The 13,723-nt window shown below is 35.3% G+C and overlaps 1 protein-coding gene across 2 annotated transcripts in view; it reads right to left on the reverse strand.

Annotated features, from left to right (window-relative positions):
* Window positions 1–376: 376 nt before the first annotated feature.
* ABCD2 (ATP binding cassette subfamily D member 2) overlaps window positions 377–13,723 on the reverse strand; it is a 61,680-nt gene continuing 48,333 nt past the window's right edge. Inside the window, exons 9-10 of one of the 2 annotated variants that reach the window (XM_017512765.2) lie at window positions 13,327–13,452; window positions 377–652 (exon numbers count right to left, since the gene is read on the reverse strand). In XM_017512765.2, coding sequence (XP_017368254.1) covers window positions 433–652; window positions 13,327–13,452 — 346 coding nt within the window. In that variant the 3' untranslated portion in view covers window positions 377–432. The remainder of the gene's footprint in view (window positions 653–13,326; window positions 13,453–13,723) is intronic. The other variant, XM_017512768.2, reaches the window with a different exon arrangement.

A 13,723-nucleotide genomic window follows, 5' to 3' on the forward strand; every position in this document is an offset into this window, starting at 1 on the left:
ACTCATAGTTCTAATTTTATGCACTTGGTGTCAACCCAAATGCTGCTCTAAACTTTTTTCTTTTCCAGAATATCTCCCATGTTTGTTAAGAACTTCAGACACATCACATATACATAGTAAATCTGGCATTCATCATGAATTCACCTAGAAAATCCTGCTTTACAAGTGTTTTAGGCCTTCACTAGGAATTAGTATAAGTCATAATGACTGACCTTACATAATACATTTGTTTATTTTTCTTCTGAAAAGTCAGATCATATACTTCCTTAATGCTAAAATCTTATAAAACATGTCTTGCTGCCTTTTTTTTTTTTTTTTATTTTTTTTTTTTTTTTTTTTAATCTGTGCTTAGCTTAACATACTTCATGCAATATAACAGAGTGTCTTTGAGGCTTTGTCTAATAATTAACTTTTGAAATGTGTCAAAACAAATTAAGATGTCTCATCTTCATTTTTAATTGTTTTCAGCACTGAGTCTTCTCCCAAAATTTTACATAGTTCATTGAGTCTCTGCTGCATTTTGGGAATTCCAGCTAGCTGAGATTCTAGCTTTTGTTTTTCTTCACTCAATGTCAAACGGATAGCAGTATCCAATTGTTCAAAGCGCCAACCTCCTTCACCATCAAACTGTAATAAATGTGTATGGTATTTCCTGCATAATTAAAATGAAATAAAATTATTAGCCATAATTTTGAAAAGTCATTTTAGTTGTAGGTTTATCATCCAAATTGATACTCAGAGGCAAATTTTAAGTAGGTGCCGGTTTACATTTGAGTTTTAAGGACATATCAAGAATTTAAATACTGTGATTTTTTTTTAAAAACCCAAAGTCATTAATCTGATTTTTAGGAAAATATTATTATATTTTTTTTATATTCTGGATGTATATTAACTCTAAAGGAAGACATGCTGTTGCATGTATTTAATTTATCTTCATAATTCACTATGACTCCTGAATAAATAGTAAGGAAAACTATTTATGTATGGGAGTAAGGAAAAGAAGCTGAGGAAAGAAAGTCAACATTCAAAGGACATAGAAAAACTAAGGAAAATAAAGGAAATACAATAGCAGTTCATTCATACAACATCCTCTGAGAATGAGTTCTTCTATATAAGTAAAGTTTCTCAATAATTAAAGTTTAAAAACATTTTTTAAGACAACTCTTTGATAGAAGAAATATTTTAAAGATACTTCCACATTTTTATATAATTTAATTTCTTTCTCATGGCACAGTTTCATAATTAGGAACTTCACAGAGGTACAGAGATTATTTTACTGATAAGATAGGAGATGATCCATCTTGTGCTAAGGGAGGCTGAGGCCGCCATTTTGTGGGCTATGCTATGTCGGGGATATTTGGTGACAGAAAAATTGGCAGAGCTGGTCCTGCATGGCTAAACCACCTACATTTTGTCACTGCCGAAGTGGCCTATATTTTTATATGTCCTCCATTTTTCTGCCTTCCCTTATAGTTTTTCTCACTTCTTGCTTCCTTTTAAGATTTCATATATCATTAACTATGATTGGTGGGATTTTTTTCAAGTAATTTCCTCCTGCTTTTTAAAAAATTGAGATATAATTCACATACCATAAACTCATCCTTTAAAGCATAAAATTCAGTGGTTCTTAGTATTATCACAAGCTCATGTAACCATCTCATGTAACCACTAATTTCAGAACATTTTCTTCAACCTCAAAATAAACCCATTACCCATTAGCAGTCCTTCTCCATTTAGCTTTCCACCCAGGCCCTAACAACTGCTAATCTCCTTTCTGTCTTCTGTAGATTTCTCTACTATAGATGTTTCATATACATGAGATTATATAATATGTGGCCTTTTGTGAGTGACTTATTTGTAAAAATGATTTCAAGGGACAGAGGGTGGAGGAAGATGGTGGAATAGGACTCTCCAGTGATCATCCCCTTGCAGGAAAACATCAATTTGAACAACCAACTACACACAAAAATAGCTCCACAGGAGCTAAGGAAACCAGGTGAGAGTTCACAGTATCTAGTTATAAAACAATAATAAGAAAATAGTCATTGAAGTGGATAAGAAGTGCAGTTTTACATTCCTCAAGTCACCCATCTCCCAACCACAAAGTACACAGCTCAGAGAGAAATACCATCTACTTGGGGGAAAGAGAGGGATGTAAGCATAAGACTTTGCATTGGAACACACTACCAGGCCTGCCCCAGTAAAATGCAGCACTAGACAGACTACTACAACCCCTCACTTCTGCTGATAACTGCAAACTGAGTTTCTGAACCTGCCTCAGGGCCAGACAGAAACCTGTAGTCCCTGCCAGACAAGTTCAATTTCTGGTTTGCATCACCACTGACCAACTAACTATAGAAGCTATGGGCTCCAGATAGCCCGTAGTGGCAGGCAGGACTGAGTGGCTGGGGGTTCAGATTTCACCTCAGCACTGTGCCAGCCTTAATGGTCAAGGGATTCCACCCTGGCACTGCACCATCTGTCATGGTCCTGGGTTTAAAGTGTTCCTGGTGTTGCAATAGCTGCAGTAATCACTGTCTTAGAAACCGTAACAGGCGACCTGCCTAGAATTTCTGGATAGGCTTACTGTTGAAGAAATTTCCCAGACAAATCCAAGCTGTGCAATCTGGAATAAATTTATAGTTCTTTATTGTGTAGACATCTACTCATGACCACAGCGATCAAGAACAATCAGGAAAATGGGACTTACCAAATGGACAAAATAAAGTGCCAGTGACTGACTCTAAAGAGATAAAGATGTATGACCTGCCTGACAAAAAATTTTAGATTTTTTTAAGTAAGCCCAGTGTATAATATGGTTTGTCTGCATCTCCACCCAAAATCTCATCTTGAATTGTAATCCCCATAAGCCCCACGTGTCAAGGAAGAGACAAGGTGGAGGCAATTGGATCATTGGGGGTGGTTTTCTCCATGCTGTTCTCATAATCGTGAGTGAGTTCTCATGAGATCTGATTTTGGTTTTATAAGTGTTTGGTAGTTCCTCCTGCATTCGTTCTCCTTCCTGCTGCCTTGTGAAGAGGGTGCTTTGCTTCTTCTTAGCCTTTCACCATGATTGTAAGTTTCCTGAGGCCTCCCCAGGCATGCTGAACTGTGATTTAATTAAACCTCTTTTTTGTATGAATTACCCAGTCTAGGGCAGTTCTTTATAGCAATATGAAAACAGAGTAATACAGTAAATTGGTACAGGTAGAGTGGGGTACTGCCATAAAGATACCCCAAAATGTGGAAGTGACTTTGGAACTGGGTAACAGGCAGAGATCGAAGAGTTTGGAGGGCTCAGAAGAAGGTAGAAAGATGTGGGAAAGTTTGGAACTCCCTAGAGCCTTGTTGACTTGCTTCAACCAAAATGCTGATAGTAATATGGGCTGTGAAGTCCAGGCTGAAGTGGTCTCAGATGAAGATGAGAAATTTCTTGGGAACTAGAGCAAAGGTGACTCTTGCTATGTTTTAGCAGAGACTGGTAGCATTTTGCTCCTACCCTAGAAATCTGTGGAACTTTGAATTTGAGAGAGATGATTTAGGCAGACAAAATTTCTAAGCAGCAAAGCATTTCAGATGTAACCCAAGTGCTCTTAAAAGTGTTCAGTTTTATGCATTCACAAACAGGCGGTTTGGAATTGAAACTCATGTTTAAAAGGCCAGTTGCAGAAACTTGTGTAAGTAATGAGGAACCAAATGTTAGTCACCAAGACAATAGGGAAAATGTCTCCAGGGCATGTAAGGGGTCTTCATGACAGCCCTTCCCATCACAGGCCTGGAGGCATAGGAGGTAAAAATGGTTTCCTGGGCCAGGCCCAGGAACTTGCTGCTTTGTGCAGTCTCAGAACTTGGTGTCCTGTGTCCCAGCTGTGGCTAAAATGGGCCAATGTACAGCTCAGTCCATTGCTTCAGAGGGTGCAAGCCCCAATTTTTTGTGGTTTACACATAGTGTTGGACCTGTGGCGCACAAAAGGCAAGAATTGAGGTTTGGGAAGTTCTGCCTATATTTTAGAGGATGTATGGAAATGCCTGGATGTAAAGACAGAAGTTTGCTACAGGGGCAAAGCTCTCAGAGAACCACTGCTAGGGCAGTGCATAAGGAAAATGTGGGTTGGGAGCCCCCACACAGAGTCTCCACTGGGGCACTAACTACTGGAGCTGTGAGAAGAGAGCCACTGTCCTCCAGACCCCAGAATGGTGATCCAGTTTGCAGCATGCACCAGGAAAAGCAGAAGACACTCAATGCCCGTTCATGAAAGCAGTCAGGAGGGAAGCCATACCCTGTGAAACTACAGGGGTGAACAGCCCAAGGCTGTGGGAGCCCAGCTCCTGAATCAGCATGACCTGGATGTGAGGCATGGAGTCAAAGATTATTTCCGAGCTTTAAGATTTGACTGCTCCACTGGATTTAGGATTTGCATGGGGACTGTAGCCCCTTCATTTTGGCCAATTTCTCCTATTTGGAATGGTTGTATTTACCCATTGCATGTACCCTCATTGTATCTAGGAAGTAAATAACTTTGGACTTGAACTCTTAGGTTAATGCTGGAATTAGTTAAGACTTTGAGGGACTGATGGAAGGGCATGATTGTATTTTGGAAAGTGAGGACATAAGATTTGGGAGGGGCCAGGGTGAAATGATACAGTTTAGCTGTGTACTTACCTAAAATCTCATGTTGAATTGTAATCCTCATAATCTCCACATGCCAAAGGAGAGACCAGGTGGAGGCAATTGAATCATGATGGGGTTTCCCCCATGTTGTTCTCATGATAGTGAGTTCTCATGAGATTTGATTATACTGTAAGTGTTTAGTAGTTCCTTCTGAGTTCATTCTCCTTCCTTCTGTCTTATGAATAAGGTGCCTTGCTTCCCCTTCACATTCTGCCATAATTGTAAGTTTTCTAAGGCCCTCCCAACCATGCAGAACTGGGAGTCAATTAAACCTCTTTCCTCTATAAATTGCCCAGTCTCTAGCAGTTCTTTATAGCAGTATGAAAATGGACTAATGTAATAAACTTCAATAAAATACAGAGAAACAATTCAGAAATCTATTAGATAAATTCAACAGATATGAAATAATGTTATTAAGCCAGAAATATTTGAGCCAAAAAATAAAATGAAAAAAATTAAAAATGCAATGGAGACATCAACAGCAAAGTTTGTCAAACAAAAGAAAAATATATGTGAACTTGAAAAGAGGTTACTTGCAAACATATAGTCTGATATGAAAACAGAATGAAAAGGAATAAAGAAAACTTATTGGAGTTACAAAATAGTATCAAAAGAGCAAATGTTGCTGGACTCAGCAGCTCATACTGCAATCTCATCAGTTTGGGAGGCTGAGGTGGGTGGATAACCTGAGGTCAGGAGTTTAAGACCAGCTTGGCCAACATGGTGAAACCCTGTCTCTACTAAAAATACAAAATTAGCTCAGCATGGGGGTGGGCACCTGTACTCCCAGCTGCTCAGGAGGCTGAGGCAGGAGAATCACTTGAGCCCAGAAATCAGAGGTTGCAGTGAGCCAAGATCAAGCCATCGCATTCCAGCCTGGGTGACAAGAGTAAGACTCTGGCTCCAAAAAAAAAAAAAAAAAAAAAAAAAAAAAAAAAAAAAAAAAAAAAAAAAAAAAAAAACAGCAAATATATGAGTTGTTGCATTCTAGAAGGAGTTAAGAAACATAAAACTTTATAAATTTATAAAGCTTATTTAAAGAAATCATAGCAGAAAAATTTCAAAATCTGGAGACAGATATGAATATCTAGGTACAGGAAGATCAAAAGTCTTCAATCATATTCAATCCAAATAAGACAACCCCATAATATATTACAATCAAACTGCCAAAAGACAAAGAGAGAAACTTGAAAGCAATATGAGAAAAGAAGAAAATAACATATAAGGGATTTTTAATATATCTGTTATCGGCTTTTTCAGCAGAAACTTTACAGGCCAGTAGAGAATGGGTTTACATATTCAAAGTGCTGAAGGGAAAAAAACCTTTCAACCAAGAACACTGTTCTTAGCAAAATTGGCCTTTGGAAATGAAAGAGAAAGACTTTCCTACACAAACTAAAGCTGAGGAGCTTTATCACCACCACACATGTTACAAGGCGTACTAAAGGGAGTTCTTCACATTAAAATAAATGATGCTAATGGGTAATAAGGAAACATTGGAAAGTATAAAACTCACTGGTAAAAGCAAGTACACAGTCAAATTCAGAATACTCAAATAATGTAATGGGGGTATGTAAATCACTTATTTCTTTAGTATGAAGGTAAAAAGACAAAACTACTAAAAATAATAGCTAAAGTAATTTGTTATTTTAAAATATAAAAATATTTTATATACAATATAAAAATGTAAATTGTGATATTAAAAATTCAATTTGGGGAGACAAAGGGTAAAGTTTGTGCTTTTTTGCAACTTGTGTATACTTTAACAACTAAAATAATTTGTTAAATTATATACATTATAAAAAAATGTAATTTGTGATATTAAAAATTCAATGGGGAGATAAAGGGTAAAAATTGTGTCTTTTTTGCAATTAAGTTAAAGTTGTTATGAACTTAAAATAACATGTTATAACTATAAGATGTTTTTATAAGCCTCATGGTAACCCTCAAACAAAAAGCTGTAATAGGTACAAAAATAACATGTTTAACTGTAAGATTTTTTTGTAAGTATTATGGTAACTACAGAGCAAAAACCTATAGCAGATACATTAAAAATAAAAACAAAGAATTAAAACATATTACTAGAGAAAATCACTTACCCACAAAGAAAGACTGAGAACAATATAGAAAGAAAGTATCTAAAAAACAACTAGAAAGCAAATAAAAAAATGACAGGAGTAATTCCTTACCTATTAATAATTACCTTGAATGTTAATAGGCTAAGTTTGTCAATTAAAAAACAGAGTGTCTGGGCCAGGCACAGTGGCTCAGGACTATAATCTCAGCACTTTGGGAGGCCAAGGCAGGTAGATCACTCAAGACCAGAAGTTTGAGACCAGTTGGGCCAACATAATGAAACCCTGTCTCTACTAAAAAAAAAAAAAAAAAATTAGCCAGGTGTTGTGGTGGGAGGCTGTAATCCCAGCTATTCATGAGGCTGAGGCAGGAGAATCGCTTGAAACTGGGAAGCAGAGATTGCTGTGATCTAAGATCACACCACTGCACTCCATCCTGTGTGACAAAGCGAGGCTCTGTCTAAAAAAAAAAAAAAAAATGACAAAATGTCCAAATAGGTTAAAATCAAGACTCAACTGTGCACTGCTCACAAGAGACTCACTTTATCTGCAAGGACAGTATAGGCTAAAAGTGAAGGAATGCAAAAGATATTCTATCTAAGCTATAATAGAGACCAAGAATGTTATTATAAAGGGGTCAATTCAGCAAGAACATGTACTAATTCTGAATATATTTGAATGCAACATCAGAGCACATGCATATATGAGTCAAACACTCATAGATCTGAAAGAAGTGAACTACAATACAATAAGAGTAGGAGACTTCAACACCCTGCTTTCAGCGATTAGATCATCCAGACAGAAAATCAACAAAGAAACACCAAACATAAGCTATATTCTAAACCAAATGGATCTAACAAACATTTAGAGAAAATTTCATCTAAAAGCTTCACAACATACATTCTTTTCAACTACACATAGAACATTCTCCAGGACAGATAATATGTTATGCCATAAAACAAGACTTCACAAATTTAAGAAGACTGAAATTACATCAAGCATATTTTCTCTCCTCAATGGTATAAACCTAGAAATCAATAAATAAGAAGAACTTTGGAAACTTACAAATATATGGAAATTAAACAGCATGATATTGGTTAATCAATGGATCAAAAAAGAAATGAAAAGAAAAATTTTAAAACTTTTCTTCAGAAAAGCAAAATGGAAACACAATATACCAAAATCTGTAGAATACAGCAAAAGCAGTTTAAAGAGGGAAATTTATGGCAATAAATACCTACATCAAAAAAGAAGAAAAATGTCAAATAAACAACCTAATGTTGTAGGTCAAGGAACTGAAAATCAAGAACAAATTCAAACAAAAACTATTCTTTCTTTTACTGAAAGGAAACAATAAACATCAGAGTAGAAACAAAATGGTGACTGGAAAAAAATATGAGATAACAGCAAAAAAAAAATCGATTTCTTTCAAAGATTACCAAATTTGATAAATGTTTAGCTAGAATAAGAAAAAAGAAAGAAGATTCAAATAAATAAAATCAGAGATGAAAAAAGAGAAATTACAAGTGATACTACAGAAATTCAAAGCGTGACGAGACTGTTATGAAAAATTATAAACCAACACATTGATTGACCTAGAAGAAATGAATAAATTTTGAACACGTACAACCTACAAAGATTAAACTATGTAGAAACAGAACATATCAACAGACAAATAACAAGGAAATGGAATCAGTACTAAAAAAAAAGTCTCACATCAAAGAAAGGCCCAGAATCTGATGGCTTAACTACCAAATTCTACCAAATACATAGAGAATGAATATTAGTTCTTCTCAAACTATTCCAAAAATTGAAGAGGAAGGAATACTTTCAAACTCATTCTACAAGGCCAGAATTATCTGGATACCAAAACCAGACAAGAAGACAACAAGAAAAATAAAACTACAGGCCAATATCCCTGATGAACATAGATGCAAAAATCCTGAACAAAATACCAGCGAACTGAATTCAACAGCACTTTAAAAAGATCATTCACCATGATCATGTGCAATTAATCCTGGAGATGCAAGGATGGTTGAACGTATGCAAAGCAGTAAATGTGGTACATGACATTAATAGAAGGAAGGACAAAAAACATATGATTATCTTAATTACACAGAACCAGGATTTGATAAAATTGAACATCCTTTTACGATAAAAATGCTCAAGAAAACTAAGCGTAGGAGGAACATATCTCAACATAATAAAAACCATACATTACAAGTCCACAGCTAACATCTATAGTGAATAGGGAAAAGTTTAAAATTTTTCCTCCAAACCAGGATGGTGGCTCATGCCTGTAAATCCCAGCACTTTGGGAGGCTAAGGTGGGAGGATCACTTGATCCAAGGGGTGTTTTGGTTACAGTGAGATATGATCACACTACTGTAGTCTAGCCTGGGTGACAGAGTGAGACCCTGACTCTAAACAAACAAAGACACAAACAAAAATAAAAGTTTTTCTCTGAGATATGGAACAAGATAAGAATAATAATGCCCACTTTTGCCACTTACATTCAGTGTACTACTGAAAGTCCTACTCAGAGCAGTTAGGCAAGAAAAAGAAATAAAACACATCTGAATTTGAATGGAAAAAGACAAATTGTCCCTGCCTGCAAATAACATGTTCTTATATATAGGAAGTCCTAAAGGCTCCATCAAAAAACTGTTAGATTTATAGATGAATTCAGTAAAGTTGCAAGATACAAAATCACTATGTAAAAATTAGTAGCATTTCTCTACACTGACAGCAAATTGTGTGAAAAAAAATTAAGAAAACAATCCCATTTACAATAACTAGAAAAAATTAATACTTGGGCATAAATATAACCAGGGAGGTGTAAGGTCTCTACAATGATAATTATAAAACATTAGTGTAAGAAATCAAAGAGGACACACACACATAAATAAAATGCTATCTCATGTTCATGAATTGGAAGAATTAATATTGTTAAAATGCCCATAGTACCTGAAGCAATCTACATATTCCATTCAATCCCTGTGAAAATGCTGATGATATTCTTCAGATAAATAGTTTAAAATCTAAAATTTGTGTGCAACTGCAAAATACCCAGAGTAGTGAAAAAAACTTTGAGCAAAAAGTACAAAGCTGGAGCCATCACATTACCTGATGTCAAAATATGCTACAAAACTATAGCAACCCAAACAGCATGGTACTGACACAAAAACAGACACAGAGACTGAAGGGATAAAATAGAGAACCCAGAAATAAATCCTTGTATTATAGTCAACTGATTTTCAACAAAGGTGCCAAGAACACCCTATTGGGAAAGAGCAGTATCCTCAATAAATGGTGGGAAACTGGATATCCACATGTAGAAGAATGAAATTTGATCCTTATTGCTCACCATATCCAAAAATCAACTCAAAATGGATTAAAGACTTCAATGCAAGACCTGAAATTATTAGAAGAATACATAGGGCAAAAGTTTTATGACAGTGAAATTTGGATGTTAAGTTTGAAATGACAATGAAATTTAGGCAATGAGTTTTTAGATATGACTTCAAGAGCATAGGTAACAAAAGTAAAAATAGATCAATGGTATTCCGTCAAACTCTAAAGCTTCTGCACAACAAAGAAAACAATCAACAGAATGAAAAGATACCTACCAAATTGGAGAGAATATTTGGAAACTATATATCTGATAAGGGAGTAATACCCCAAATATATAAGGAATTCAGACAACTCAATAGCGAGGAAACAACCTGATTACAAAATGGACAGAAGATCTGAACAGACATTTCTTGAAAGAAGATATACAAATGACCAATAGTCATATCAAAAATGTTCAATGACACGAATCATCAGGTAAATTCAAATCACCTCACTCTTGTTAGAATGGCTATTAGGAAAACCACAGAAAGTACTGGTGAGGATGTGGAAAAAAGGGAACTCTTACACACCTTTTGTGGGAATATAAATTAGTACAGCCATCATGGAAAACAGTAAGGAGGTTCCTCAAAATATTAAAAATAGACTACAAAATGATCCAGCAATCCCCCACTGGGAATATATGCAAAGGAAATTATCTCAGTATGTCAAAGAGATAATTGTACTCCCATGTTTATTGCAGCACTATTTATATAGCCAACATATGGAATCAACCCTAAAGTCCATCAATGGATGAAAGGGTGAAGAATGTGTTATATATATACATGATGAAATACTACTCCACTGTAAAAAAGTATAAAACCCCACCATTTATGAAAACATGGTAGAACCTGGAGGATGTTACAATAAATGAAATAAGCCAGGCAAAGAAAGACAAATACCACATGATCTCACTCATACCTGGTCATTCATATGTTGGGCAAGTCCCACCTTCGATGTATAATGATGGTTTGGCTCATCACTCTGGTCTTACAACATTATTTGATTTCTACATGGGGGAACCAACTGTGTAGGTGTTTCATACCCTGAGATTCAAAGACGTGTTCTATATTACAAGCTGAGATAATATAATATTTCAGGGTTTATCTTTGAGGAATTGAAAAGAAACTGCTATTTTAACTGAAACTCAATTGAGATAATCTTTATACTATTTCCTTCACAAGCAGGATAAAGCTTAGGAAAGTGATGGTTATACAGCTACAATTCTACCCAGGAATCAAAAATTCTAATAAGCTTCTATAATTTTTTACTTAACACTAGTATTGATTTTAATCGTTACAATCAACAATTACTCATTTGTTGTTATGGGAAAAATATGATACATCTTTTCCCACTTCAGAAACCTATTGAGGGAAAATAAAAATTTCATTTTTCCTGAGAGAAAGAATAATCAGAAATGACAACCTAAAATGGCAAAGCTAAATAAAAAATCAGAACTAACATGGTATTTTGTTTTGTGGAGAAATGTACTGTGGGTAGCTACAATTAAAATGTGTTTCTTGTCAAAAGGCATAGCACAACAGATTTCGTTATTTACTTAAAAGACTCTTCGTTCCCGCAATTGCGGAAAAAATGGCTATATATGCTTTCCATGCCTCCTAGAGCTACTTGAGTAAGGAACTGAATGGCTCGATAGCGTAATAAATTCATTAACACAGGTCAGAAAAACTTTAAGTCTAACACGTCCCAGCATGTGATTAATTTGGGAGAAAGTCTGGAAATTAAGGTTGATACCAAAAATGGCTCAAGAGTTCTGGCCTAGCTCTGTGTTATCCTTGATTCAGAGGATTTACAGGCACATGTCTTCATTGTCTTAAAGATCTAGGTCCTGTTGATCTTCTTCAGGATAAAAGTCATGGGAAGCATATTCATTGGCTGGATCCTAACTCATGCTGGACTAGATCCAGAAAATACATTTTTAAAGAATTCCAAAAAATCTTAATGTTTAAATTGAGTGTGAAAATAGATATATTTTCAATAGAAATGAAATTCAGAGTCAAATAATTTTGAACAATAAAAGCCTGATTAGATGCTACTATTTGCTAACAATTTTAATGTAAACATTCTTTATAAGGTCAGAGATCTAGAAGGGCTTCAAGGATAAATTCAATTTTGCTAACAATTTTAATGTAAACATTCTTTATAAGGTCAAAGGTCTAGAAGGGCTTCAAGGATAAATTCCAGTAATGCTTGCTACTAGGCTAGATTTGAAGGCATGTACGCGATGACAACTTTGGCATGAAATCTGATCAGACACCTGCCACAGAATGCTGCAGCCAGAAAGAAGGGAGGAATCCTGTGCAGTCATTTGAAAAATAGGAGGCCAAAGCATATACAGAGTCAGTTACTAAGAAGTCAAAAGGAAAAATTTTGATTGATTAAATAGAAATGCAAAAGCAGAGAATGTAGTATTTATGGCCAATGCTTGAGATATACTTTGAGCTCCTCCTAAGAGCTGTGTGCTATAGTACAGAGTGTGTCATCATGGAAGTATCTCACTTTTCTAGTTCTCAGTTTCTTCACCTGTAAAATGGGAAGCATAGGTTTCCTAAACTTCACTGGGTTGTTGTGAGGCTTAAATAAGACATACCTGGAACGGAATAAATGCTCAACTATTATGATGCTGATAAATCAATGGAAAAGTAGGGAAAGTGTAAAATTAGTATCTTTATTTGAAGGAGAAATTCAATATAGTTTTATGAGATATTATTTCTAAAAAAAATTCAGCTCATTTTTCTTTAAACCAAATAAAAATAAGCCCACTCCCCCACCGCCACCCATGCTTTCTCCACTTAATCCTTTGGGGGAATATCAAGTTGTGTGTACACGTAGTTTTCTCTGGATTTTACTTTTCTGGGTTTTAAAGAAAGGACTGAAAGAACGATGTACAGTACAATAAATATATTTTTTCCCAGTACTTGTTACTGGGTTGATAAATATTTTCCATTAAAATAAATCACTGGATTTTTCCATGTCTTTTAGGAATTATTGGAAAGTGATAATTCAAATAATATATTAATGATATTAGGTAGTAAGTATCTAAGCTACTAGTGTGCAACTTAAGAGAAACATAGGTAGAAAATAAGTTAAATACCCTACCCTCTACTGTAAAAAGTTTTGCAGTTATTTTTGAGAAACTTAAGGAAATTAGCGTTTCGAAACACTTACCAAAGAGAAGGCCTGTGTGTTATAGACAGTAAGGAAATTCCAGCCCCTTTTGCAGCCTGAAATATCTTTCCTTCAACATCAATGCTGACAGCACTGGTACATTCATCCAGCAAGGCATATTTTGGTCTTTTAAAAAGTACACACAAGAGTTAATTATTTTCCTATTTGAATTGTAATTGTAATTTTCTTTGGACAATATCAATTGCATTGCTGACAATTTTAGAGGAGCAAAAGAGAATATGACATTATTTTTTTTTTATTTTTTTTTATTTTTTTTTTAATTTGAGACGGAGTTTCGCTCTTGTTACCCAGGCTGGAGTGCAATGGCGCGATCTCGGCTCACCGCAACCTCCGCCTCCTGGGTTCAGGCAATTCTCCTGCCTCAGCCTCCTGAGTA

Source organism: Cebus imitator, unplaced genomic scaffold, assembly GCF_001604975.1.
Source record: "Cebus imitator isolate Cc_AM_T3 unplaced genomic scaffold, Cebus_imitator-1.0 Scaffold477, whole genome shotgun sequence".
In the NCBI taxonomy this organism is placed as follows: domain Eukaryota; kingdom Metazoa; phylum Chordata; class Mammalia; order Primates; family Cebidae; genus Cebus; species Cebus imitator.